Below are 27,858 nucleotides of genomic sequence, written 5' to 3' on the forward strand. Positions count from 1 at the left end.
AAGCAGAAAGTTCTTTCTGTTATTTATTGAGGTACAGCCCAGCCCTGTTCCACACACCTAATTTGCACACAGAGCAATAGTAGTGCTGTGCATAAATCCAGCGACAATCCACCCCCTGCTACAGGACTTACACTGCAAAGGGTTCAGAGGAAAACCCAGAGCACTCTGGGTCCTTGGGTGGGTACCCCTTGCTGGAGAGTAGAAAAGAAAGCTGGGGCTGCATGGTCCCAGCTCTGGGTGCAACCAGTTAAAAATCCTGTCTTTCACTGACAGAAAAGAGAATTTCCACCACAATAAGGGCCTTCAGTTTTGCTAAGACAGTGTGTCCTAGCTCATGGATAACTGGCAGTTCTGGGAGGCAGCTCCTGCCTGGGTTGGACTGGCAGTAGCCCACACCATTAGCCCACCACTCTGCTGCTCGCTGCTGCAAGTCAGTTTGCTCCTTAAACTCTTTTCCAGCCTGCCTGAGAAGGTGCTAATTAATGCCACGCAGGAACAAGTCTGGCACTCAGCAGCTGTCTGAACCAGACCCCAGATCCAGTTCCACCAGTGTGTGCTGCAGTCAGTCACCTGCTCCCGATAGCTCCTGACGTGATCTTTGGTCCCTTCCACTCCTCTTGAACCTGCATGACCCCCATCCCTCCCTCTCTTTTGTGTGCAGAGATGAGGAAAGTCTGACTTTGCCATCCCTCCCTCTCATTCTCCTCCTCCCTCTATTGATTTATCTCGGTGGAATTTTTATGACTGCAGCACATCCTCCCCTCGCTGCTGGTTCCGAGCCGGCTCCTCCAGCTGAAATAGCTGCAGCACTCCCTCGGACAGCGTGTCCTGCTGGGGATGGGCAGGGCTGAGCACTTCATCCTCCTCATCCTCACTCCCCTGGCAGCCAACAGTGGGGAGCAATGGGTCCCCAGCATGTCCCTTGCAGAGGAATGAGATGGTGAGGGAAGAGCTGCTGCTGCCAGGCAGCCCAGTCACTCTCCAGGACGATGCTGCACCCCGTTGGACACGGGGATCAGCAAAGGTGACAGGGTCCTAAGGGATGGCTGAGTGGGGAGAATGGGGACAGGTGCAGCACCTTCAGAGGGGTGGCTTTGCCTCTACAGTTCATTCAAAACAGATGTGAGCAGACACAGAGCTAAGGACAGCAGCAGCCCTCACAGCCAATGCTCCTCACTGCCCAGACCCAGGGGGTTGGGAGAGCCCATCCCAGCACCTGAATGTGCTGGATCACACCGGGTACTGCTCGCATATAGGGTGTGTGGTGATGGAGACATGTAAAAATGTGAAATAAAAGTAGCATTGGCACAGTGTTGGGGCCAAAATAGCACAATATTTGACATATTCTCCCCCATCACTGCACACCCCGTTTGAGTTCAGATGAGTTTACATAGCTCCTCCTAAGTAATATCTCTGGTGTAGGAGAAAGCAACCAGAAATGCAGTGATAAATTCATCTTAGATGTCATTATCAGTGTTTAACTCCCAACTGGAGTCACTGATAACATCTCACTTCTGGGCTGGCTGCTCAGTTATGTCCTGCTGTAAAGTTCAGCACTCAAGTCTGGGATAATCAACGGTAACACTCTGGAAGACTGGAGGGTCAGCTATCCCAGGGGCTTAGCATTTGTTGTCAAGCCCAGCTTTTGAGGAGGGATCAGCATTAAAGAGCTCCTCTTGTTCCATTCATAGCCAGCCTTTGGAAAAGGTGTGGTCACAAGTCATTCAGCTCTTCTGAAAATTCGGAGCTGTTACTGTCACTGTCCTGTGGTTTGATCTAATTTCAGTGGCTATTATTAGCACAGCTATTCACGAGGCAGAACTTAGTAGCTGAGCTGGCTCCCTTGCCTCCCTGTAGGGAGCCCATTGGGAAATTTTGGCATTTACAAATGTATTTTCTTTCAGAATTATCTGAGGCAAGATTTATACAAAAGTGCTCTGGCCTTTGGGAGGACTTTTCCCCTTCCAACTTCCTCCCCCTCGCTGCTGAGTGAGTGAGAAGCTGTGTGGCTGAGCTGCCCACTGGGGTTAAACCACTAAGCTCCTGAGGAATTCGGCAGCTGTTCCCATCAGGAATCCCCACTCTGATGCTGAGGAACTTTGCATGGCTGGGGTTCTGCACTGGTCTGCTGGGGGATGGTGCTCAGACCCTTCCCTGGGCATTATTGAGATCCCACTCAGCTGTAGGCATCTGCCAAGGTGATTAAAACAGGAGGTGTTTGCCCATTGGCTTCCTACAGCCCTTTACAGCCCTTAGAGGGAGGGCAGGGACTTCTGGAGGGAGATCTCAATATGCAGCAGTCCAGGTTGTCTTGTGGAAATAACCTCTTACTCCTCCTGACCTTGGAAGAGTCCACTGATGGAAGCAGAGCAGCTGGAGTTTGGATGAGCTCAGCCTGTAAAGCTCAGGGCACTGTTTCACCATCTCCTGCAGCCCTGTAGTTTTTCTCCACCCCTGACACTCAGCCATCAGAAAGAGACTTCTCAATGCCTCGATTTCCCCCTGTGGAAAAGGGTTATTGTAAAATACGCCTCCACCATTACTGCACCATCTGCTGTGCAGCACATGGAGGTTGCTAACTTCTCTGTGAAAGCACAGGCATTTTTAGTGTTTTTAACAGAAGGAGCTAACGAAGTAAGGAGGAATTGCTTTAACAGTTTGGCCACACCATTTGGATCACACGTGGGGTAGCACACACACGTTGGCACGCATGCAATATTACGTCAAATTTCAGTCATGAAATAATAAATCAAACTCCACGTAGGGCAAACCCCGTGTGCTGCCTACCCTAAATACTGCCACGTGAGTTTACCCCCTGCTCAGGGACGCCCTGCAGCGTTGCCTGTGCTGGCTGAGTGTGCTCATGTCCAACCCAGCCTTTCAGCACGTCCCTGCTGGCCCCTGGTTGCTGTCACCACCTGGCACTACAGCACATCCCTGATCAGCCCTGGTTTTCCTCATGTGGGCAGCACAGATGCTGGTGGAAACGCAGCTCCAAGAGAATGGCATAGCCTGAAAACATTTAATGGAAAGAGTGCTGCTCGGTAAAAGAACATTTGTGAGAAATAAAAGGATGGGGAGCTGGCAGGGGTGTTTCATATTGGAAGAAAAAAAAATAACAACAGAAAGATTTTATTGCGCTCTCAAACCCTTTCATTTTTCAAGAGCTATGAGTTTGCTGTGGAAAAAGTCATTTCTAAGAAAACCCTAAATATTTTCAGTCCAAAAGAAAAGAAATCTGCCTGACCCCAGCACAGGAGCTGGCTTGTGTGCTACCCTAGGGCCTGCTCCTTGGGTTATTGCAGGATGGGGAATCAGCCCATATTTCCAGTCAAATTTGACTTTAGGAACTCTGCTCTGGACCGAGTTCCACCCCGGGTTCAGAGCAAATATAATTTAGGGCTACTGAGTTTCAGAACAACAGCTTAAACTCACAGGGTTTGCATGACAAGATTTGAAGTGAAGAGTGTGTATTTTCAGGTTAATTTACACACCAAATAAATACAGCTGGTCTCTCCCAAAACATCCTTTTCTAATGTTTTTTATCAAGTTTGGGTGTTCAGTTCAGCTGGCCCCTCTCCAGGGTGCAATTAGTGGGATCCAGAGGGGATGGGACTCTTTGGCTCCTCTGTTCCATCTATGAGCTTCGCTTTCTGTGTTAAGAGCTCAGTTTCTGTCAAATTCCAAAGAGAGGAACAAAGCCATGAGATGAACATGTCTTAGATGGCCTCCTAAATTAGGATAAAATGAAGGATTTAAATGTGGTTTTTGCAACTTCACTTGTATTCAACAGCAACAAGAAAACCTGTGAACAGAGGGCTCAGAGACCTGGAAACACCTTCCTCAATTTTCCTCTGCTGGAGAGATGGTTTAGTCTCTTCCACCTCAGAATACTCTGTGAAAAATCCTAAATAACAGTGGGGCTGAGAGATTAATATCCTAGACAGTCGCTTTCTAGCTTTCATTGTTCTGATATTTGTTTTTACTCATCGAGCTCCCTTCCCTCTTCACCTCCAAGGAAATCCCTCACTGCAGTCCAATAAAGCAGGCTGCTTTCCTGGGAAGCAGGGACAGCATTTCAGGTGCTCTGACGTGAATGTGATGTGTCCATGCTGCCAATCACGCAGCCAAGCAAAGCAAATATTACAGGCAAACTCTTAGGGATGCTGCAATTCAGGAAATTCCCAGAAGTTCTTTCTTGGAGGAGACCCAGGAATGGGGTGTTTTTCTTTGAAGGGCTGGTAGGACACTCTGTGCAGATCAAGGGAAGCCAGGAATCCTCTCCTCCAGTCTCCCTCTTCTGCAAAACAGGGTCCCCCCTTCAGACACAGCTGTGCTCACCATGTTCCATCCCCCACAGCCCTGCCCAGCATTTCCCAGCAGGAAAATGTGAGCATTTTCCTCTCCAGGATACCCTACTTGCCCTCCCAGCCTGCAAACATCTCAGACAAATCCAGGGTTGCACCACACATCTGTCTCCACATCCCAGGGAACACTTTCAACAATAGTAAAAAGTCTGGGGATGGCTTCAAGACTAAGTAAATGACCTACATAAGATCACTGTATTTTAGGAGAATCTTGGCATCTGAATGCACCACTTCTTGTCCCCACAGCTGGTGGGCAGGAATGTGATTCTAGGTGTGACATGTGTGAGCACAGCCAGCAGAGGGGACAGGCAGCAACAGCACGTGCTGTGCCCAACACCAACCACTCCAGGGCCTGGCTGGGCAGCGCCAGGCTTCTCCCAGTTCTCCATCAGCAGTGTGGGACCTGTGGCCACCTCCGTGTTCCTGCTCTGGCTGAGATCTGTGTCTCCAACACAAAGACCAAAAGAATGTGATATAAGTCTAATTCCACTTCCAAAGTCCTCTTCCCTCCAAATCAGACCCCAGAGTGATTTCTGGACGTGCTGCTGGAGTGACCAGGGGAGCTCTCAAGGACAGCAGGAGCAGAGCTGTGATGATCTGTGTTTTCAAGGTGACACACTGAACTTCCCATCTGTTTCACTTCTGCAGCAACACTGGCAGTGCTGTCCTTGCCTGAATGTCTTGCCTCTGTCCAGGGAATCTCAGTTGAAACAGAGTTCTTTTTATAATACAAACATGCTATTAAAAACCATCTCCCTGTCCTCTGCTCGTGCCAGGAGCTGTCAAACAAGTCATGCTATAAATGCTGCTGTGTCCATTGCAAACTCCCCCAGTCACAGCTTGCTCACCCCTGGAGCTGGCAGATGGGAACTGGACAGGGCTTTCAAAACTGTGCTGCCTTCTCAGATCCCTGTCTGCCTGTTCCCCCTCACCTCTGCTCGTTCCTGCTGCCAGGGATGTGTGGGTGGGGACATCTAAAAGGCAGGTTTGACACCCCTGACAGCCAGCCACCCCAAATCCTTTCTTCAGAGATGTTCCCTTGTACCATCTCTTCCTGCCCTGCAGTGATGTTATCTCCGCCCATGCAGCCCTGGGGTGCCTGTTCCTCTTTCCATGGGAACACGGGCTGGCACAGGGAGCCTCTCCCCGGGAGCCCGAGGGGCACAAGACCCACACGTGTGTGTTTTAGCATCTGTTAACAGCCCTTCCCCAGAGGACCCAGGAAAGTCCTTGAGGCGAGACATGACATCAGCCAGACTCTGCAGAAGCACAAGTCTGTCTGCACTGTCCCTGATGAGGTTATTACTGAAAAGGCAGAGCTGTGGACACGGGATGCTCGATGCAGATGGGGCAGAATTGATTAAAGGGGAAGGAACTGAACACTTCACTGAAATATTATGCAAAGCACCTCAGGGAAGGACCCACCTCCTTTTCACTTGATTTTTTTCCTCCACTCTCAGGACAGGACATGCTGTGGGTGCAAAGATATGTGGGAGCACCTTCTGATGCAAACAAAGATGCAGCCCAGTTTCCACAACCTCTGGAAAATACCTGGGTAGAGCAAAGCTGGGTTTGTCCAAGTCTTGTCTTCATGTCACACCTCACTGCTAAATGCTTAACTGCTCCCTGCAATGTTTGGGATTAAAGGAACTTCGTGCAGGGAGAAGAGAGCAGGTGGGGAAAGAGAGGAGGTGAGGATGGAAGCACATAGGATAATTGGAGGAGAATATCTTGCACTTTGGGCAGGTACTCTTGTTCATTTTTCCTTCTGGCTCATGGGGTGTTTGAGGAGACAAAAGGAAATTTCCTTGGGAAGGGCTGGAGGACAAACGTTCTCAGTGCATGAGATTAACTCCCCGGGATCGCTCCCCCAGAGCAGCTCGATGATTCAGATGAGAAGCTGGAATTTCTTCAATTGCCTTTCCCATTCCTGTGCCACCCACTGTGCCTAAAAGGAACCACTGGGATGGGCAGTCCAATACTGCCCAGGACTGGGGAGGGAGCAGCTGCTGCAGCCCTGCTCCGTGAGAACCACTCACCACCAACAAGCACCACTTGGAGCTCTGTCAAACCACCTTTGTTGGCAGCATGTGGAGAGGGAGGGTGGAGGATCAGAACTGGCTCTGAGAAAGCACCCATGGTATGGAAATACCTGCACTGGCCAGGAGAAAAAACACTTGTGTAAGTCCCTATCTAATTCTCACCCTCGGGGGTAAAAAAAGGACATTCAAAACATCTGAGAAAGTTCTGGTTTCACAAAAGGGGAGCAGGTTGTGCCCTCTGCAGAGATCCTCACTCCTGAACCTGTTCTCTCCTGGCTCCAGATGAAGATGGGAACAGTGTACTCTGCTTCACCAACTCTTTCAAGGAAATCTGTTTCATGTTGTCTCTCATGCCCCCTCACTGTGCTTACCACCTCTCTCTTCCTGCCCTGCCAGTTCCTTGATATTCCTTTTCTCTGCCTCATTTTGTTTTTCCTTCTGCAGTTCTTCTCAAGCCACCACACAATCACAGCCCAGCACTAATGAGATTTCAAGGGAGCACCAGGCTGTGGAAAGCAACTGGGAGAAACGAATCAGGTTACAGAAAAAGAACAATTTCTCTCTGCCTGCCCTGTTGGGTCCTGGGAGGGCAAAGCAGCTGGAGTGCAGTTGCAGAAGGGTTACCAGGCCAGCTGATTCTCCACTCCAGGCAGATATCCACACTTCAGGCCATGTGGGGAGGTCATCTGGCAGTCAGGTCAGCACTCCTGGGCAAGCAGGACCTGCTGAGCTCTGCTCCTGAGGGCTGCTCACTTCCCACAGCACCTGGTGGGTGCAAGCAACTCTCCTGAGAAACGAGGGATCGATATTCCCAGTCCTTTTTTACCATCTCCCAACAGTTTTGTACAGTCTCTGCCTACTGTAGGTGTCTCCTTTGAGACTCAACCACTTGACCTTCCCCAGTTCCCCTCAATGACTTTAGAACATCTTTGGGAAGTGGTGAAAAAGATAAAGGCTCTGTTTTCTACACAGTGGTGTAAGAAATACTCTGACAGGTCTTGTATGTCCCAGAATCATACACAGAAAGAAACAAAACAATTTGGGATCTTTGGCTTAGTCCAAAGCTCCCGGGAGCTGGACAGCACATCTTTAACTGCTCCTTACAAAATTCCAGCACTTGGACTTGGCTTTGGCTTTTTGTGAGAGCAGCAATAGCGAGGTATTTTCATCCCTCCTCTTGCTGATCCAGAGAGAGGAACCAGGGTCCATTTTGCCTTCTCACCAGGTCCAGATTCATGTGAGAAATTGCAATCCCTGGACATGCCAGATCATGGAAGGAAATGGTTTATCTTGAATGTTACAGCTGCCTTCAGCTTTTCTTTTCAAGAACCAAATGAAGATCACTCAGTTATCATTTTAACTCCACCCCTATGGCTGTAGGAACAACCAGCCTAACTCCCTGAAGTTTTCCCCACTCCTCTACCCTGCTGCTCTGCTTCCCCTCCTTGCCTTTCCAACACTACTAAGGTGGTTTTGGGTGTCTGTAGAGGAGAGTGACAGACTAAAGGCCACAGTCTGCTGTGGGAGGCGTCACAGGTGGCAGATCTGGAGGGAGGGAGAACCTGATTGAGGGGAACTGTTGGAAACAAAGCTTCCAACATTTGGAGAATCCCCGCTCTGACCTCCCCTGTTCCCCAGCCACATGGAGACAAGGTGTTCCCCCACCCACGCTCCCAAGTGTTTTGGTTCACACCTCCCACGGGCATCTGCCTGGGGGGAGCCTTTACCACCACCTGCAATTCCCCTGTTGAGCAAAGCTGATCAGATGGAGCCATTCCTGGCCAGCTGCAGGTCAGGGAACAAACACACAAATCCTCACCACGAAGCTCTCTGCACGTGGAGACACACAGGGCTTATGCCAGGGTCCCCAGCCATCACGTCCCTTTATTCCCCCACCCCCAGTGCCCCAGGCAGCCAGCATGACCCCTCTGGGGCTTTGAGAAGCTGGGAGTTGGTGGGGCAGTCAGCAGCACCGGTGGGAAATGGCTGCAGCATCCCCCTGCCCGCTCACTGACCATATCCCACCTCAGACACCGAGCTGGAGCCACGGAGACACCAAGGCAGGCTGTGGAGACATGGGGGGACGTGAGGAGAAGCAGAGCCCCAGGAAGGCTCACACTGGCTTCTCGCTTCTAATTTGTACCAAGGGCAATTAAACCCTTCCTGTGCATGGAGATGGGATGCAATAATGGGAATATTCCACCCCTAGCACTGAGGCATGAAGAGGTCCTTGAAGCATATTGATTGTGGTCACCCACAACCACTGAATTCTGAGAAATGGTCTCCATTTTGTGACACATTTAAAGCAGGCAGATTTCACAACAGCCTTTTAAGGGAAATGGTAGGATGGTTTCATCTGGGAATGCAGGAAATAAATAGAACTGATTTCTACTGGGAAAAAAAAAAAAAAGTTTTGCTCAAAATAAATTAAAATTGTCAAACCCTAAAATGAATTACCTCAACCTTATAATTTCATTCAAAAACTTATTTTTCTTCAGTAAGCGAACAAAATCTTTCGTTTTGCCCTTATCTAGTTGATGCACTTCACTTTGACGTTTATTTCCAAATACTCATTTTCTTGCTTTACTTACGCAGGACAGGATTTATCACCATATGAAGAGCAAATCAAAACAATCTGATGAAACTAAATGTAAATGTTTTGATTGTCCCTGAACCCATTTCTCCTTGGAAATGCTGAAGAATTCTGGCTATTTGTCCCAAGTGGGAGGGGAGAATGAGCCTATCCTTCCTATGATGCTGCTGTTTGCCTTAGACCAGAAACCTTGGCCTCAAACCCTGCCCTCTGGTCATCTCTTTGACTCTATTCTCACACACCTGAAATATCCCATCCTCTCCTGCAGAGACATCTAAAGCCTTCAGCTCAGATAAATCAACTCTGTCTTAAAAATAATTCAGCCCAGCGAGTGACAGCTATTGGTAGAGCTCAGAGTCTATATATCTTTCAAATTTGACACAGCAGCTCTCTCCCTTTGACTTGGAAGAATCAATTTAATGAGGGTCAGAGCACAGATCAGTGCCTGGATGGCACAGAGGCCTCCTGCCCTGTCCTTGAGCACAGCCTGGGGATCTTCAGGGTGCCTGTGGTTGGAACCAGCCCTGCTCTGCAGCCCCACCAATGCAGGGGGCAAAGCTGCATTCCCACCGTGCAGCACTGCAGCCTCTGGATCACAGCAAAACCTGCTTCAATGCCCTGCCAAATGGAGAGCCAGCAGCCAGGGTGGGCAGAGGCATCACTCCAGGCTGGGCCAGACCCGCTAAGGGTCCCCTAAGGAGGCTGCCCTGGTCACTGGAAGTGTCCCTGTGACCCTTCAACGAGCAGGAAGCTCCGTCGCTGGCAGAAACCTCTGGAAAGTGGGACCAGGTGCAGCTGCTGTGACCCCAGGCTGTAGGAAGGGTTTTCTGTGGATAAGAGTGAGAAATTAATGCTCTCAGGTCAGGTAGAGCCAGCACGGCGTTTCCTTGGGAGGCACCCACTGGAAGCATCTTTCCCAGGCTGCCTGCAAAGGTTCAGGGCGAACAAATCCCTTTTGCATTCAGCCCAGCTGAAGAATTGCGAGTTTTCTCCAAAGGCTGGCACAAAATGAATGAGGGATTGAGTCATTCCTGCCAGCAGAAGGGCGGAAATGGGATCCGTGAAGGAATTTACGAGAGCCGATTACTTCATTATGGATGTTGATTTATCCCGTGTTGCCCGAGGGCCAGAGGCTGCCCGAGCTGTGGGCTGCGAGAGGCACCTGTGTGCCAGGACTGATGCTGCAGTTTAAGAAACCTTTAAGTACAGCCACACTCCCCATTTAGCACCAGGCTGCGAGCACAGATGTTAATTAACTTTAGGGCTTTGCTCTCCAGAAACGTCTCCGAGGAAAAGCACTTTTTCTGCCCCCAGGAGGCCACTGTCCAGATTTTCGTGTTTTATTTAGCTCCAAATTTCAGATGCAAACCTCCAGCTTTTCACTCCTCTTCCCTGATAACAAACTCCTTGAGTTTTCTGCACAGCCTGTAAATAAAATACCAACATGGATGTCTCACAGAAAATATCTGGAGGGGATTAGTGTATGTTCTGGATAATAAAAGGAGCTGGCTGAATTATTCATAGTGAATAAATCAGCTCTTTTCCGTTTTGGAAGCAAACTTCAACACTTCCAGAAGCTCTTGGGATACGTTTAGTATGGGAGCAACTTATTTATTTCATTAGACCTTTTGTTGCAGGCCATGCTTTGTCCCAGAAGTCACAAGAGGTTGGTGTCATTCCTCAGGGGCCTCGGGGCAGGGGGTTTTATATGGAAAGACAAACTTCTCCTGAGGAAAGCTGCTGCCCTTCCTGAACCTGGCCTCACTGCTGTGTGAGCACCAGCATGAGGGACAGTGCCTGCTCCTGAGCATCCAGGAATCAGGAGATGTGAGCACTCTCCAAGCACACGAGTATTTGTGAAGATGTAATAAATGCGGCACCGGCAGCTCCAAGCCATCACTCAGGCATAGAAAATAACAAGGCAGAAAAAGCACTGGGGCTGTTAGTGAACACTACCCATTTCCCAAGACTTGAAATGTCTGTGATACACATCAGGGGCCAAAACCCCAGCTAACCCATGAGTGTGTCCTGCAGAACCTCACCGGATTTGTGCTGATGACCAACTCTCGCTGCACAGCGGGCAGGCCAAGGAGAGCCCGCAATCCTTGGCAGAGCACTGCAGTGTGCTTTAGGCATTGCAATCCACCCTAAAGTGGGTGCATCTGGGCTATTGCCTCCCAGACAGATGATTTGTGAAGGATTTTTAAGTCCTTTCAGTTGAGAAGTGCTGTGCAACTGCTGGAACCTATTATTATCAGGAAAGGAGGGGGGAGGTAGCAAATTTCCTTTACCTATAGGCTTATCTTGTGCTCCAGAGGAACACAGTCGAGCATTTTAAACAGCGTGCCATTTTCAATTCATTTCCTTCCTACTTATTCCAAAGCAGCCAAAGCTAAGTATAATCAAGACTTAAGTGTTCCTCAGAGCCAGACAATTATTACTGGTCTTGGTTTCCCCATCTTTTGGAGAGAACGGAAGGCATTAACCCAAGCCTTGCAGCGGGATGCTCACACGAGCTGCCTTCCAACACAGCACTTTTTAGGATGTGGCTCAGTTTCCCCAGCCTCCAGCCGCCCCAGGGCTCTGCACAAGGGTGGCTTAGCTCCTGTAGAGCCCTGCTCCCCTTTCGGGGGGCTCTGTTTCAGCCGCTCACAAGCAGCTGCTGCCTCGCTGCGCTCTCCGATAAGGCGGCATCGGCGCGGATTTCGCTCCGAGAGCCAGCAGCTCCGAGTGTGGAGCAGCAATCCTTGGAAAAGGGCTCTGCAGACACCCACTGCCTCCCTGCCCCGCTCAGCCATCTCCCCACGAGCAGAGATGAAGTGCCCGAGGTCCCCAAGCTCTCTCTGTCACATCAGCCCCCTTCCTAAGCACTATCTCTTGTCGGCTTTAACTACGAAAGCCAAGCCTCCCTCCCTGCCTCCTCGGGATTTACATGAAAGGAGTCAGTGGGGACTTCTCCTCCTTCGTGCTGGGCTTATACTTCTAAATTATAAAGTGTGTCAAATGAGGATTTAATTTATATTTAACAAGACAATGTTTGTAAATTAATTATTCATCAGCTGATAACGAATAAACATTTCCCTCTTCTCTCCCTCCCCGTTTTTCACAGTGTTTCCACAAATGCACCCTACGTGCAAATCTATTAAACGCTTTCTGCAGTACTCCAGATGTGGGAAAATATGTTCTTCACCCTCAATTTCGTGAGTGTGTTGCATGGTAACTAATGTAGCCAAGCAGAGCATTATGAATTTAATAGCGTGCAGCATCTCCTTCCTAGAGAGGCAAGGGGGGAGTAGCCAACACTTGTATTTGGATGTATCACCCTCTCCAGGTTCCAGCCCCCCACTCACAGGCAGAGATAAGAAAACAATTTGCTGTAACAATTGAGATAGGAGCTCAGAAACCCTGCTGGAAATCACAGGCACTTCTGAGACAGCAGAATCTGGTCCCTGGTGAATGACAGAGGCCAGTTTTGCTCTTTCCATCTTTAGTATCATTAAGTAATGAGACTGAGGAGCAGAAGAGCTGCTGTCATTCTGTTTTGCTACAAAATTTGGCACACAAGGGCATCCCCTCACACATAGCAAACATCAGCACCCAAACTAGCCCTTGACTGCAGTGCCTCTGATCCCAGACACCTGAAGCAGGTAACCAAGGCAGGTCCCTGGCTGACTGAAATGTCTCCATTCACCTTTTCCAGGAGGCCACCACAGTGTTCATGCTCTCAGTCTTTGGCTCCTCAAGCCTCACTCCCGCTTTTGTGTAAGAAAGGAAGAAAAGGACATTCAGCTCTGGCATCTGGGAGGAATCTGAGAAGCTCTGGGCAAGACTTGCTCCATCCCCGAGCTCAGAACAGAAGCACTTCTCCCCCTCTCAGCCATACTGTCCCTCATGGACACGTCAGGGACATCCTCAGGGCTGGAAGACACTCAGCCCCAATAGCTGGCACCCGCTTTACTTCTACAGCATCATTTCCTGAGAGTTAAGCATCCCTAAAGGAAGGTGATCCAGAGCTCTAGGTGCCCTTGACACCAGTTAAAGCTATAATCTATAGCAATAAAGCCATTACAAAACAAAACCAGGAGCAAATCCCTCCAGCAAACAACCAGTCAGCGAAAAATTTGCACCCAAAGTCTCTTCCCTCGCTCCACGCTGCCACAGCCCTCCCTGGCACCTCTTCCCACAAACATGCTTGGAGGATGGAGGTGGGTCTTTGCATCAGGCTGAGCTGCTGATAAGCCAGGGACACCTCAGTGCTGTGTTAATGGGAATCTAAGTGGGCATGCAGCTCCACCAATTCTTGGAAACCTTGGAAAGCTGCAGCACCATGGGTGATAGCTCATTTGGCTCCAGGGGCTGCTGGCCAGGGCTCAGTGGTGGCCAGAGCTCTGGAGGGGCTCGTGGCCTGGTGTATCCTTCCCCTGATGGTGTAAACACAGCTTCCCATTGCTCTGAGAAGTGCCAAGAGCCCCAGTCCCACCTACAGATTCTTGGGCTTGGGGAGGAAATCCCAGTCCACGCAGTGATTGGAATAAAGAGATCTGTTGGTCACACTTTTCCTCCTGTCCCACTTCTTACTGAACCATCTTCTAGCTCTGTTTCTGGTCACTGCCACATTTTGTTTGGAGAGCACAGAGGGTCCTTTCCCCAGGGAAGAGAGAATAAAATCTGCTCAGCCACCTAACCGGGAAACAAGACTGCCATTCTGGTGGACAAAAGATATCAGGAAATCACTTTACGTTTCTTCCCGCTCCAAACCTGCCCATCTTCTGCTGACTCCTGAATGTTAATGTTATTTATGACAAGTGATTGATGAGGGAGACGCAGAATTCACACCCAGCACAGGGCATTTTCAAATCACCTATTCATTTTTAAGGACCGGAATCAGTTTTGTATCCTGACATGATTTATCATTTGGAGGCTGGGCAGTGGCTACGCAGGGCCAGCTTCCAATCCCTGACAGAGCACCAGCAGGATGAAGACAGCAATGAGTCATTAACCCTTTGGGGATGAGCAGAGGAGCACAGGAGACCAGTATTTAAACCAGATTGCTGAAGTTGGAGCCTTCTACTCCAGCGGCATGCCGGGCCATCCTGGAGCCCTCAGCTGCAGATTTATAGGCCACAGTGGTCCAAGCTAACAGCCACAGTGATGCTGCTGTATCTCTTAAAAGCAGAACTTGGTTTTTTGTCTTCTACACAGTCTATGTGAGAGAAATATTTACGTAAGGCGCTGTCATGGCAATGCACCTAAAAGAGATCAATGGGACATTTCCCCTCCAGTGGACCTTCCAGCCTACACAAGCCTCTCTGTCTGTGGCAGAGTGAAATGTCACTGTGGGCTCAAGAGAGATCTAGCTCTGAGACAAATTCTAGCTCCCTTTCCTTGGAAATGTGCATTTCCTCAGGTTGTGTATGGGAAGAAGGCAAGATGGGGCACGTGGGATGGGCCTGGCAGCTGGGAGAGGGCAGAGGGTCTCAGGCTGGGAGAACAGGGACAGAGTGGGAATGACGTGTCCCCAGCAAACACCATCTATCATATGTTTGATGCCAGCCTGCCAGGGGCTGGCACGACCCACAGAACAACTTAATTCACTGCATCAGCATGGAAAAGCAAACAAACACAAAACAACTGGGCAAAGCAGCCAAGTCTGGAGGTGACACTGTGACAGCTTTGTCACTGCCCTTTCCTCGCGTTTCAGGAGACCACGTAGCTGGATGCAGCCTCTCCCATGAGCAGGGGGAAGTCTACAGAGTACAGAGAGCAGAAATCTGAGGCTGTGAGACCTGGGTCTAGCTGCCCTCAGTACCTTTAACATCACCTTAATCTCACGGGAAAAGGTGTCAAAGTTCAAGGGCATCACAGGTTCACGCTTAAGAAGGAACAAGGGAACAAGGAATGAGAGATACCCCTAGAGAGTCTGCTTGGGGTGTCCTACAGAGGTGTCTCAAGATGACAGGTGACTGCTGGGACCCCCGCAGGGAGCCCTGGACTGGCAGCACCAAGGCACAAAACCCCTTAAAATTGTCCACACGGAGCAGTTTCCTCCCTGCCTGAGCAGCTCCTGGCCGTGCCATTCCCACAAACAGCAATCCCTTCCTCAGGTGGGAAGGCTGCAGATGGGTGGATCAGCCCCATGGCAGCAGTTTCCCCATCAGCCCTGCAGATGCTGGCAATTCCGAGTGCCAGCTGCCCCAGGGGTCCTGTGCACTTGTGGAACCCCCTTTCACGAAGAGAAAAAGCTTCTGCTGACTCTTAGAAAGAGCTAAACACATGGGTTGAGCTCTTCCACATGATTTCCTGGTCTCTAGTAAGGGCTGAGTTCACACAAAAGCTTTTCCCCTTGGTGGGGGTGGCTGTTGTCACTGCCTGGCATCTTGTTTTCCCAAAAATACCAGAGATACTGAATGTGCTTGAAGCTCCTGTACCTGCAGCCATTTTTGGCTGGTGTTAGCCCAGCAGATCCAAAATCCTGAAAGCCTGGGATGGACGTACGTACGTTCTCACATCCCCATCACCATGGCATAAGCTGTGTTTCTTAGGAAACCAGCCTAGCAGCAGTATCCCTGTTTAGGAGGAAAGATGAACTCTGGATGCAGACTGGATTTTAGAAACCACTCTTCTGCTGCTACCACCTGCATGGCTCTGCAGTGCTCCCGTGACAGCGAGGGCAGCAGAGCTTCCAGCGGGTCTGGAAAAGGGTGATGGAAGCGGATGAGAGGGAAAGAGAAGGATGAGGGTGTGCTCTGGGTTTTGTGTGGGTTTCTTGGCACATCCTTGGGCAGCTCAAAGCAGGTGGAATAGGCAGCTTGTGCTGTACCTGCAGGAGGGGTGAGCACACCCAGCCCCTGCACTGCTGCTCTTGTGTCACTTTGGCTTCACGGCCACACACCCCATGGGCTGGAGGGGCTTGTGCTGGCAGCCAGGGGTGACATCCACACAGCTCAGTGGTTCCTCTCCTCGAGACCAGGCATGCTTGGAACAATGCAAGGAAATTTTGAGCCTTGAGGCCGTCCCTGCTGGGCCTCCTGATGGTGCCCTCATTGGGCTGGGTGCCCATCTGGTGGCCTGTGAGCAGGAGCTGCTCGGGGGCACATCCTCGGTGGGGGCCGGCCAGAAGGGCTGCCTCAAAATGCTCCTCGGAGTGGAACTGGTACTACAGCTACTGTACCATCCCTCCATCCCCAGAGGGGTTTGTTCCTTGGAAATTTTGTACTTTGGAAACTAAAAATAAGGTGCCCATCCTAGGAACTTGTTTTTTTTCATTTTTTTGTTTGTTTTTTCCAGTTTAAGAGGACTGGTTTTGTTCCTGCTCTGTTTTGCATCATGAGAAATAAGAAAAGCCAAATTGTCCTGGCTGTCCCTTGCCTTTCTCCCCTCCACCTCACTGCACAGTGGACTAAAGAAGTCTTTCAAAACCTGACAGTCAGTCAGATTTGTTCCTTGCTAGAAAAAGGGAAAAAGATGACTTTCCAGGGAAAATAATAATAATGGAAGTTTCCTGTGAAAATTAAATAGTCAACAGTTGCTCTCTGGATCAAAGAGTGTCTCTGTTAAGTGTTTTCACAGCTCTCTTGGTACAGCTGGGTCCTGAGCCGTGAGGAGAAATCCTGCTAGTGGCATCTCTCTAAGGTTCTGTGCTGTGGAGATGCTGGACCAGAGGCACCTCTGCTTTCCCCTTGCTCAGCACCACAGGCCAGGCCTGGGCACCCGAGTTTCACACTGCCATCTCCAGCTACCTCTCTCAGTCCTGCTAGAAACATGCTGCCCTGGTTCAACCCTGCCCTAAATACCCTGGTGCTCACACACTTCCCAGGGAGGAGAGGGCAAAGCCACCAGGCAGAAGTGTTGGACAGCAGAGAGCAAAGAGCAGCATCATCCCGCTCCTGAGGCATGGGAGGGTTGCTGAGCTCACCCAGGGTGCTTGAGGACCTTGCCTCTAACCAGGGATGGTGCTCAGGTCTTTCCAGCTCCCAGCAGGTCAGAGCACCTCTTGCTAAAGGAGAGGAAAATTCTTCTCAAGCCAGAATTGAGTTCACACCACGTCTAGCCAGCATGACACAAGTGCCACAGCGCTGGGCCAGGCCTGTTGGGTCTTTATTTAGCAATAATGGGGCTGCAGGTAGGCAAACCTCGAGCTTTTTATTCAGCATCAGCCTCAGGACAAGGTGAGACATGAAGATGTTGAGAGCTCATGCCATTACGACAGCAGCCAAAATTCTCTTGGTTACAAGGCCTTTGTAAAAACTTTCTAGCCAATAGGGGTAATGTTAAAAGCTTACAAGCATTTGCTTAAGCCAATCATTAAAATTACATGCACTCTTTGCCTCTAACAATGTTTGCTCATTGTAGCTTAATGGATAAAGCTTCATTATTAAACTTACATTTTTCTTGCTTACCATTTCTTCTAAGGCCTATCTCTACACCACTCAGAACCACAGCCTTATTGTTTCCTGCCTTTGCATATCTGTATTCTGGCATTGTTCTATTCTGAGATCTGCCTTCACACAGCTTCTGAGAGTTTTCTACCTTTTCTATCTCCCGTGCAGGCCCTGCCGTGGGGAGGGGGCACTGGGACCCCCAGGCACGCGAGCACTCACCATCTGGATGACAGACACGGGCCCGATGCTGTTCACGTAGATATCCACATCAATGAACGTGGGCTTGACTGGAAAGACAAGAAAACAGGTACCATCAGCCAGGGCCAGGAGCATTTGCAGAGGGATGGAGACAAGGGGAACATCTGGGATGAGCGTGGCCCTATGGCAGCAATCATCCCAACTACAGCGGGCACCAAAGCATGGAAAACACAAGGCACAGACGGGCCAGGTCACCACCCGAGGCCACAGGGAGCTCCAGGGGACACTTACTGCCAATGTCAGGCCTCAGCTTGTTGTCATAGTTCTTGAGCAGCGAGTTGAGGATCTGCGTGGCATCAGTCTCCTGTGCCTTGGGCGTGAGGACCCAGGTTTTATTGATGCTGAGGTAATCATAATCATATTCCTCTGTGCTCTCACACCTGGAGAGGAGAGACAAAGGGCAGGGACATGGCTGTGGCAGCTCTCTGGCACTGCCTGGGAGCAGGGGCACAGCTGTGTTTCAGAGATACCAAAGGAGGAGGATGCAGCACGGGTAAAAGGCAGAGCACGAGGAGCTCAGGGATGTCCCCTCAGCCACACTGCTAAGAAGACACAACTCACCTGGCACCTTTGCTCACTTCAGGGTCACCAGACATGCAGGGGCCTTGCCACCAGTGGGGAAGACTAGCATAGAGTGCTCCACCTCCTCCTTAGCTCCCTTTGGAGACACACTGCTCATCCTCAAGGCGTGGGAGCCAGTCCCTGCTTTCCCTGCCTTCCTGCTCATCCTACCCAGCAGCTCCTGCTGCCAGAGCTGCCTGTTAACCTCAAATACCTCCACTACTCTGCCTGCTGCTGACACCTGAAGCAGGCTTCCTCTGAGGAAAGAGGCAGTGACAAAACAGTGTTTTTGGGGAGCAAAGCATTTGCAGTAAATTTCAGAGAAAAGAGGTCCTAACACTACCAGGCATCGTGCACGTCTGGCATGCCTGGAACCCAGCCATCTGCCCTGCACAGATCCCTGGAAATTAAAGCCTTATGCAAACTCCTCTGCCTCCAGGCCAAGACCTGCCACAACCCATTCCCTGCACTCACCAATCCTTCCTCCCCAGCCTGTGGCGTGAGCTCCCATTTAAAGATGTCCCATCTTCCCCATCTCCCAGTTCCAAGCTGGGCGAGGAAAGCTCGTATCCATCCTCCTTCGGACACGATCCACTTAGCAACAGCTTCTCTCACTGCCTTTCAAACCTGCCCTCTCTAAACCTTCGGCACTCCTCCCTTTTCCTAAAGGAGTTTTCCTAAACCGTCTAATTAGATTAGGTCCACACGGTCACCCGGGAAATTCTAACCACCTGCCGCCGCTCCGGGCAGCTCATTCACAAGGCTGTCCCCGGAATGACACAGCCATATGTGGGAGAGGATGCTCCGCTGCCGGCACAGCCCCCTCGACGTCTGCCATGTCAGAGTGTCACCTGCTCCGGCGACAGGGAGGGTCTGGCAGCGGGAGCTGACACTTCCCAGCTGGAGCCTCGCAGCTCCGAGGTGCAATCGGGCACCGCGGATCCGCATCTCCAGCGCCTGCGGAGCACAGCCCGGCCGAGGCGCTCGGAGGGGGCGAAAAAGCATTCAGTTGACACGTTGCGGCCGATTTATCAGACGCTCCTCTTTCAGAACCCCAGACAAGAGTCGCTTTTTAAAACTCTTTGCATCTCCGGCTCCGGGACGCGTCCCCCGCCGAGGGCCGGGCTGCGCGCAGCTGGCCGCCTGCCGCCGCGCATTAGGTGTTGCTACATCAGCTCATTGTTCCCTGGCTGACTGCGCTGCACTTCGGAACGATGCTTGGGGAGTGTTTAGCAGCGCTCTGGCCGGGCTCTCGCCGCGGCGCTGCCTCCGAGGCGAGCGGGGAGCCCTGCGGCACCCGGCAGCTGCAGGAGGCACCGGGGAGCACCCCGAGCCCAGCCCAGAGCGGCACAGGGCTGAAATCCGGGGCTGGCCCCGCTCCTGACAGAAACAGAGAGAGATGTGTCCCCGCAGCGCAGCCCGGGGCGAGGGACGGCAATCCGAGCTGCTTTTCAGAGCTGCCAGGGCTTTTGGTGATGCAGGCTGCCTCCGGCAAAGTGGGAACAGCTACACCGAGGCATTTTCTTCCTGTTCCCTTGACCTTACTTGAAGTCACCTGCCAGCACTGAACTTGGCGCATCCCCCTGCCCTGCCAAAAATCCTGGTCCTCTGAGAAACTGTAAGGCCACAGCAGAGTTTGAAACATCCTTTTGGGGGCTGAGCAAACCCTGGCTGAGCTTACCCTACTCACAGTCTTCTGCTTTCCCCACATTTAGTGTCACTGATTAACACCCCAAGGCTTGGGTAGCATTTCCAGGGAGTCACATCCCTATTACGGATGCAAGGACACTACCAAAAATATGCTTTTTGCTAATGCAGCTAATCCTAGTCGACTAAACCATACTAAGCCATCTTAGCATAAGCAAGCCAGCTTTTACTGGAGAAAATATGCTTTTTCTGAGTGCCTGTGCACATACAGACACACATCAACCCTTGCTGGTCAAGAGTGTAACTCTCATGCCACCCTATGCAAGCCACTGTCTCCTCCCTGTTCTCTCTTCTTGGTGGCCCCACTTTAAACCGAGAAGGGAAGAGCCCAAGATCTATTGCAGAGGACAGGCATTAAGGTGACATGTGCATCCCCCCTCCAGCTGCTAATGGAAATGTCACACTGCAGACCTGCAGAGATCCCCAACGTGCTGTGAACACTTGCTGGCCTGGCAGCTCCATCTCCAGGCACAAAGCGACTGGCTTGGTGACAGGGGACAGCCAGTTCTCATATGTCTCTGTGCAGCCAAGGGGAAAGGCAGAGCTGTGTTTCCTCACCTCTGCTTGTTGAGATGTCAGAACACCCTCCTCAGAGCCGGGCCATGGGGCTGGGACACAGCCTCAGTGTGGGCAGGGGGTGACAGCAGGGCAGAACTGGGGGTGTCACAAGGAAATCCCTGGTCTTGACAGAGGAGTTGTGGCCAAGGCAGCTCCCGCTGGTGCCCCGAGCAGGAGGCTGGCACGGCAGGGAGGTGTCCTTTCGCATGTGCTCACATGTATGGATGAGGTTGGACAATTCTCCCTGGGCAAGCTGTGGCATTACAGCAGGACAGAGCCGTGCCTTGGCTCCCTGATCCCCTTTTACTCAAGCAGACACCTGTTTGGCTGAGGCTTCCAAACACACTGCTGGGGAAAGTCACCTGAAGAGCTGCTGGCTGGCTCCCTCCCCCAGCGCCCAAGCTGTCTGGCAAGGTGTTCCCTTGGCAGGAGGAGGGCAAGAGCAACATGTGCCACGAGCCCTTGAAGACACCTCTGCTCCTTGCCTGCTGGGGCAGCCGGTGTTGCTTGCCTGGGATGCACACCCGCAATTATTCACCAGCTGGTGGTGGCCCTGAGGCAGGAGCCTCCCAGTGCAGATGCAGATCCCCGGGCTGTGTCCAGCCCTGCTGCAAACACAGCTGAAAGCCTTCCCTGCTCCTAAGGAAAAGAGAGCAGCAAAATGCAAGAACAACATTTCCCATGGTTGAAAAGCACCGTGGTCAATTCTAATTACCACATCACGTCCTTCTAATGTGTCCTTCTAGTCACCCATCCCGATGCCTCCTAGGGCTGTAGGCACAGGGGTGTTGAGGCAGATATCTCTGAATTAGAAGCAGGCAGAGGATTTAAAGACAGGGGCCTCTAACTGCCTCTTACCCTTCTCACGTCTTCCTACCTCTGACAACACACTCCATGAAGCCCCAGTGGTCCAATCTGCACAGTTTCAACCACCTGCCAAGCCCAGCATCTGCTGTGGTGCTGTGCAGGGATCCTGCCCTCAGGGCTCAAAGTTGGCTGCCCTGGTCCCAGCTGAGGCAGTGCCCTGGGAAATGCTGGGGAATGAGTCTCTGTGCTGGGGGGACCAGCTGAGGGGAGCTGAATCACCTGGCAAAAAGCATCCAGCCCGCTCCAGCACCAGGGGAAGGGTCTTGCTGCTTGCACCAGGAGAAGAGCATACACACATACACAGCTCTGTTCACATGAACAGAGCTCCCACCCCAGCACCTACCATGAGGGAAGAGGAGATTCACTCTCCACAACTGCATCCAGGTTCATTTTTATGCAGTGAATGCAGAGCAAGACCCTGATGTAACTTGCTCTTTTTCTCCTCTCCCACTCCATCATGCCCACCCCCCACAACCTCCACAGCCACTGCTCCTGGCAAAGCAGGGCTCAGGGCAGAGGCAGACTTGAGGCACCGGGCAGAAGAGAGGCCAGGCCAGCTATGGGGTGAACATTCCTGCTCAAGGGTATGTGTGTGAATGCATGATTTAATTGCTCCTCCGTGTGATGTTGCAGCTTACAAGCCATCCTCTCGAAACGCAGGGCTCGTGGCAATGCACTGCAGGGACGGTGGGGCACAGGAACCGGGACCACCACGGGTCCATCACCCCTCCAGTGCCCCCTGGCACCCGAGGGGTTTTGTGCCGGGGCACGGGAGAGGCTGGGTGTCAGGACACGAGCAGCGGGGCAGCTCTTGCTCCTTCACCCTGGGAAGGGCAAGCCACGCCGGACCACGGCAGGGATGGACTTTGTGCCCACCGCCGGGCTCGGGAAGCACTGGCAGGGCAGACCATTAGTAGCAGGATTCATGCTCCCCGTCCCTGACTGCATCTGTAATGGGATTTGATCGGCTTTAAGGCGGCTTATTCTGCCAATTAGCTTCAGCCAGTAAAATCCCTCTTCCCCCAAGCCCTGGGGGTAACAATCTGCTGACAACATGTTCTTTCCCCATCTAGCCATTAAACTCATCAGCAGGGCTAGGAATTGTAAAAAAAAAAAAAAAAAAAAAAGAAAAAAGAAGGAAAAAAAAAAAGGAAAAAGAAACTTGAAACCCCCTTGTGCGTGGGCCCTTTCACCGCTGTTTACAGAAAAGCGCTACGAACGGCTGGCCCTGGGAAAGCGCTGCCACCTGCCCGGCCCGGCTCGGGGCACCGGGCTGGCCTCGGGCTCCCCGCGGCAGCCAGAGCCGCGACCTGCGGCCAACCTGTGGAGCAGGGCAGGAGCCCTCCGTGCCCTCCCGCTGCCAGGCTGCACGCCCTGAGGGGGCCCGGGGGCATGGAGTGCGAGGTGGGCTCCTTCCCACCCAGCCCGGCTCCACGTGGAAACGCGCCGGTGATGGATGGAGCTCCCCGGAGGCGCCGAGCTCTCTCCGGTCCTGCTCCGGGCAGCCCCGGAAGGGGCTCGGCCCCCGGCAGGATTAGCCAGCGGGGTGATGGCCGGTGGAGAACGGGATGTCCTCTCCATCCCGGCATGCGGAGGGGGAGCCCGGGGCGCAGAGGACACGCAGGCACTCGGCGCTGCCGCGACGGGACCCGCTGGAAGGAACAGCCGGGGGCACGGGGGTGCCCAAATCCCCGCTGGAGCCGGCGTGGGGAGAGGCGCTGCCACTCCAACCCCCTCCCCTCCCACTGTCCCGAGGGGTAAACTGAGGCGGGGAGGGGGCGTCCCGGTCGGCGGGGGTGTGTGTTGGGGGGGGACTCACCTGGCGCGCAGGACCGGCCCGAGGGTCAGGCAGAGCAGCAGCACCGTCCCGGGCATCTCTGCGAGGCGAGCAGCGGCCCGGGGGGCGGCGGCGGCCGTGAGCCCGCCCGGCGGGGCTCAGCGCGGGGCCGGGCCGGGGGCGGCTCCGGGGCCCCCCCGCTGCCCGCAGCACCGCGCTCCGGCCCCGCCGCCGCCCCGCGCTCCGCGCCGCCGCCCGCGCTCCGCAAACTTGGGCATCTCTTCTCCGGTCGGCGGCGGGGAGGGGCTGGCAGCGGCTCCTGCCTCCCCGCGCAGGGGCCGGCCTCCCCCGCAGCCCCGGGGCTGAGCGCCGGCGGGGGGGCGCCGAGAGGCACCCGCGCATCTGCCGGAGCCGCGCTGCCGCTCGGGGAGCGAGCATCGTCAGCTGGTGCGAGGAGCTCTCGCTCCCCCTCTGCGTAACAAGGCGTTTGATTTCTCTTAATACTCGCCTTTTTTTTTTTTTTTCTTTTTCTTTTTTTTTTTCCCCCCTTCCCATGCACAACTGTTGGGGTGTTTGTCTAAAAAAAGAAAGAGTGGGTAATTATTGCTAAATTACGCAAGGCGTCAGGCCCCGCTGGGCTGAGCTGGCAGCGAGATGCAGCCGGGAGAGGGTCCTTTCCCACCTGTTGGGGCTGCTGTCCCGCAAAAACAGCCAGGAGGGTGTGTGGGGAGGAGCTGTGGGACAGCTGGGGGCTGTGGGCTCCCAGCCTATCTCTCTCTGCCTTCAGGATTTGCCAAGATGTACCCGGGCATTTCTTTACTCTGCCCACGTCCTGGCAAACAGGAATAACAGATTCCTTCCTGGGGAGCTCTGGGCGAGAGTTCCTCGGAACAAACTTTGTTACACCTACACGAGGTACCAATAATTGTCCCTTGTTGTTTAGTTACAGGCTGGGGTGCAGGAGCTGGTCCCCAGAGAGGCCTGGTCCTGCATCTCCTGCAGGTCTGGTAATTCTGACGGCAAATCCAGCTCCTCTGGACTGGAGTGGGACCATCCCTTTTACTGACAGCTGACTCTTCTCTCACTCCTGGGCCTGGCACAGCCTTCCCCACACTGGCAGGGGCAAATCACCCCTCTGCTCTCCTTCTGCAGCATCCTCCTGCTGCTGCCCCATTTGTTCAGGGCAGGGAGATTCCCGTTCCCCAGGCACACCCAGCGCCTCCCAGCCAGAACCAGTCTGGGTGGCCATGGGGATCCCACAGGGGCACGAGCAGGCAGTAACAGCACACCTGGGTGGTTTTTTGAGGCTCTGTCCCTTCCTGATTGCTGCAATGATCACGTTAAGCCCTGGAGTGTGAGATCTGAGTGGCCCCAGAGCCACAAGAGGCAGCTGCAGGCATCAGGGCTCTGAGATGGCATTTCCCTGGAACAGTGCAGCTACAGATGATGTTGCTTTACTTCATGCAAAGAAGTCAGCTCTGGATGGCAGAGTTTACAGGAAGCACATGTCAAAAGATAAATAATGAATATCAAAGCAGCAGTGAAGGTGGAAAGAGCTCTTTAAGCTTCAAAGCAAGCCACTGGATTGTTCCAGAAGATCTTCAGGGATCCAGATGAAGCTGAAGTTGGGAAAGGTGCAAGAATAGCTGCAGGGAAGATGGAGCTGTCAAGGATTCTGGTCACAAGCAGACCACAGAAAATCCAGGGGTTCATATATGTGCTCTCAGCTCCCCCTCAAGACGCAGGATGTGAAGTGGTACGTGGGGAAATTCCCAGGACTGATTTCTTCTGACTACCCCGTTCTGCTACTTGAGAACTGAGAGATCTGGGGAGGGCTGTGCTCGGAGCAGTGGAGATGGGCTGGGAAATGTTAGGGAATCACAGCATGTCCTCAGGAGGCTGTTTTGGGGACACCTTCCAGGCAGTTTTATGCACCAGGAGCTTCCAAGCACTTCTCCTCTCTGGTCTTCTTCATTTCCAGGAGTTTCATTTTGTAGCTGGTGCTGAGTCTTTCCCTGGAACCAAGGATAAGAACAAAGCCTGTTGATGGTGTTGGAGAGCAAGGGCACTGCTTTTCAAGCAAACACCTTATTTATCAGCAGCACAAGCTCGGCTGGGGAGAAATCCATTTCAAATTCACCATGATTGGTTCTGACCAGGAAAACCACCCTCAGTCCAAATGCTGAGAAGGACAAAATGTCCTGCTCTTATGTTTTGGGAGGGAGCAAACCCTATTTTCCAGTTTGAAGAGACATTTGTTTTGAGGTCTACTGTCATGGGATTCGAAACTTAAACAGGAGATGCAATGTTTTACTCAAGATGTTTTTTATCCCTTCTGGTATTTCAGTTTAACCGGCAAACTAATAAAACCTATTATTTACAGAGTCCTCATGAGCCCAGAGCCTGGGGGGCCAAGCTGCCACAGCAAATGAGAGTTTGGTTGTGCAGTCCTCCTGCAGGATTTAGCTCTGGGAGACAAGGAGACAATTCCAGCCCTGGCCCAAGGATCCCAAACCTTGCAAGGATGGCAGTGCTCTCGGAGGGATGAGCCTGGGCACATCTGCAGCCCTTTCCAAACCCCTCTGTGCTCTCTCAGAGCCCCTTTTTGGGGTGTGTGCTGCCTGCTCCTGTGCTGGGGGTGTGTTTGGGGCTCAGGCTGGAACAGCAGGGGAAGGCAGGAGGCAAAAAATAAAAGGCTCTGCCTCCTCTTGCCCGTGCAAAGGGCTGGTCACTGCTTGCCTCAGGAGACTGCTCTTCATCCAGGCTACATCAGAGGGAAAGCTGATACAAGCGGGGAAAAGTATCATCCCGAGGTGTTCAGGAGCTCATTTCTGAGGAAGCTCAGGCCCTTGGCATTTGCACAGTCTCCCTCAGACAGGTATGTCTCTCTGAGGGTGGAGGAGCGTGTGCTGCAGGAGCCCAGGCAGAGACAGATCCCAGGGGCTCTGCAGGGGCAGGGCAGGACTGAGAGCACTGCTGGCAGAGCTGGGCACTCCAGGACAAGGAGCTGCCAGGGCATTGGCAGGCAGCAGTGCCAGGGCCATGCAGCAGACTGCTCTGAAGGGCTGCACGGAGGTGAGCTCTCCTTCCCCCTCCTCCCTCGCTCTCCACGTCATACGGCTGAGGACAGAGCACAGTTAGAGCCACACTGTCCTTGATGCTCTCTGTCCTCCTGGCAATGAACTGGTCCTTGAGCTGTCACCGAGCCAGAGCATCCCCCAGGAGCAGGCAGGGTCAGGCCAAGCCCTCTCCCCATGGCCAGGGCTGTGTGCTGTGGCACAAGGCAGGGGCTGGTCACTCTCCTGCAGCAGCACCCATGAGGATGAGAGCTCTGGCAGGCCTGGATGGGAGTGGGCAGGCACAGCTGAGGAGAAGCTGGTTACAGGCTCCCTCTGCAAAACTCGGAGGATGAAAAACCCTGCACAAGGCTCGGCCCTGTTTTCTGACTTGGGGCATGTCCCGCACAGCAGAAACATTTGTTTACTCTACCAAGGCATTTGTTCAACATAACCCAGGTTTTGTCTTTTTCAGGCTCGCCAGGCACAGCAGCAGATGCTGTATCTGGGCTCACATGACATCAATAACAGCTTCAGCTGGGCTCTGCCTCCCCACCTTTATGGACAGCAATGATAGATGAAGCAGACAGGGCACAGTTTGGTTTTTAGGTGCTGGAGTGAACCTGCAGTGCTGACAGATTAAAAAAATGTGTTTGGAGCCTGAACAAATGTGACGTGTTTATTTTCCAAGGAGAGTGAAGGGTGTGGGAGGACAGCCCAGGCCGTAGCAGGAGCTGGTGCAAGCTGTCCTGGGGGTGACGAGAGCGTTGACGGGAGCGAGAACTTTACCTCCATCCTCTGCTGCTGCGTCAGGCCTGGAGGAGTCTCTACTTTCCTTCCATTGCAGGCAGTCCCTCCTCAAAATTAGTTTCTTAGTGGAAAGAGATCACCAAATGTGAGGTGATCTGATCCTGTGTGTCAGAAGAGTTCTTGCTGTCACCCTGGGGATGGGAAAGGTGCCACTTGCTGCGCTTTCATGGCTCTGCTTTTCTAAAACCCTCCCCAGCCCAGGGCTTAACATGTTACAGTTCTCCTAGGGATTGAAATGCAAAAGGAGAAAATATACCTGGGAAAGGTTGGGAAGGGGAAGAGAACTGGCAGCATTTGACAGAAAAAAGGGGGAAAATCTCAGCAAACTGAGCACCAGGTGTTTCAATACTTTTATCAAGTGGAATTTACGGCTATGCCATCTGTACATCTGATGTGGCACGTCCAGCACAGGACCATGAGCTGGTAGTTTAGACCCCAGAATAACTCCCATCCTTATTTCAAATACTGTGCAACTGCTGACACAAACTTTGGGGACATGCAGCTGTGGGAAGAGCTGCTTCTCTTCACTGTAGAAACATGGCTGCTTCTGGATGGAGGTGCACTACTCCTTGTCACCCCATGCCACAAGGGTTCAGGGAAGGGGAAAAGCAGCCAGGAAGGCCATGGATCCAACAAAAACTGTCACTGGGATGCAAACTGTGTTTGGCACATTGAATCCTGCCTGGTTTTGCTCAACAGCTGGGTAAAACTTGGGGCTCTCCAGAGGACAGGCTGGGATTCAGAGCAGAGCCAACACGTGGAAGGTGGTGCTGACCACCAAAACCCTGTGGCCAGCAGTGGCTCTGCCTGGCCCTTCCTCTGCTGCAGCCCTGAGGGAACTTTTGAAGCCACATCAGCACCTGCTGACCCCGAAGGATTTA

General features: G+C 52.5%; 1 protein-coding gene across 1 annotated transcript in view; it reads right to left on the reverse strand.

Moving 5' to 3' along the window:
- The window catches only part of LOC102108093 (gamma-aminobutyric acid type A receptor subunit epsilon), a 36,221-nt gene extending 12,991 nt beyond the window's left edge, over positions 1 to 23,230 (reverse strand). Inside the window, exons 1-3 of the mRNA XM_005527415.3 lie at positions 23,154 to 23,230; positions 17,873 to 18,021; positions 17,603 to 17,670 (exon numbers count right to left, since the gene is read on the reverse strand). Coding sequence (XP_005527472.2) covers positions 17,603 to 17,670; positions 17,873 to 18,021; positions 23,154 to 23,209 — 273 coding nt within the window. The 5' untranslated portion in view covers positions 23,210 to 23,230. The remainder of the gene's footprint in view (positions 1 to 17,602; positions 17,671 to 17,872; positions 18,022 to 23,153) is intronic.
- Positions 23,231 to 27,858: the final 4,628 nt, after the last annotated feature.

The sequence above is a fragment of the Pseudopodoces humilis genome, chromosome 15, assembly GCF_049639895.1.
Source record: "Pseudopodoces humilis isolate 2021_Gansu_Grassland_sample_001 chromosome 15, ASM4963989v1, whole genome shotgun sequence".
NCBI classification, from domain to species: domain Eukaryota; kingdom Metazoa; phylum Chordata; class Aves; order Passeriformes; family Paridae; genus Pseudopodoces; species Pseudopodoces humilis.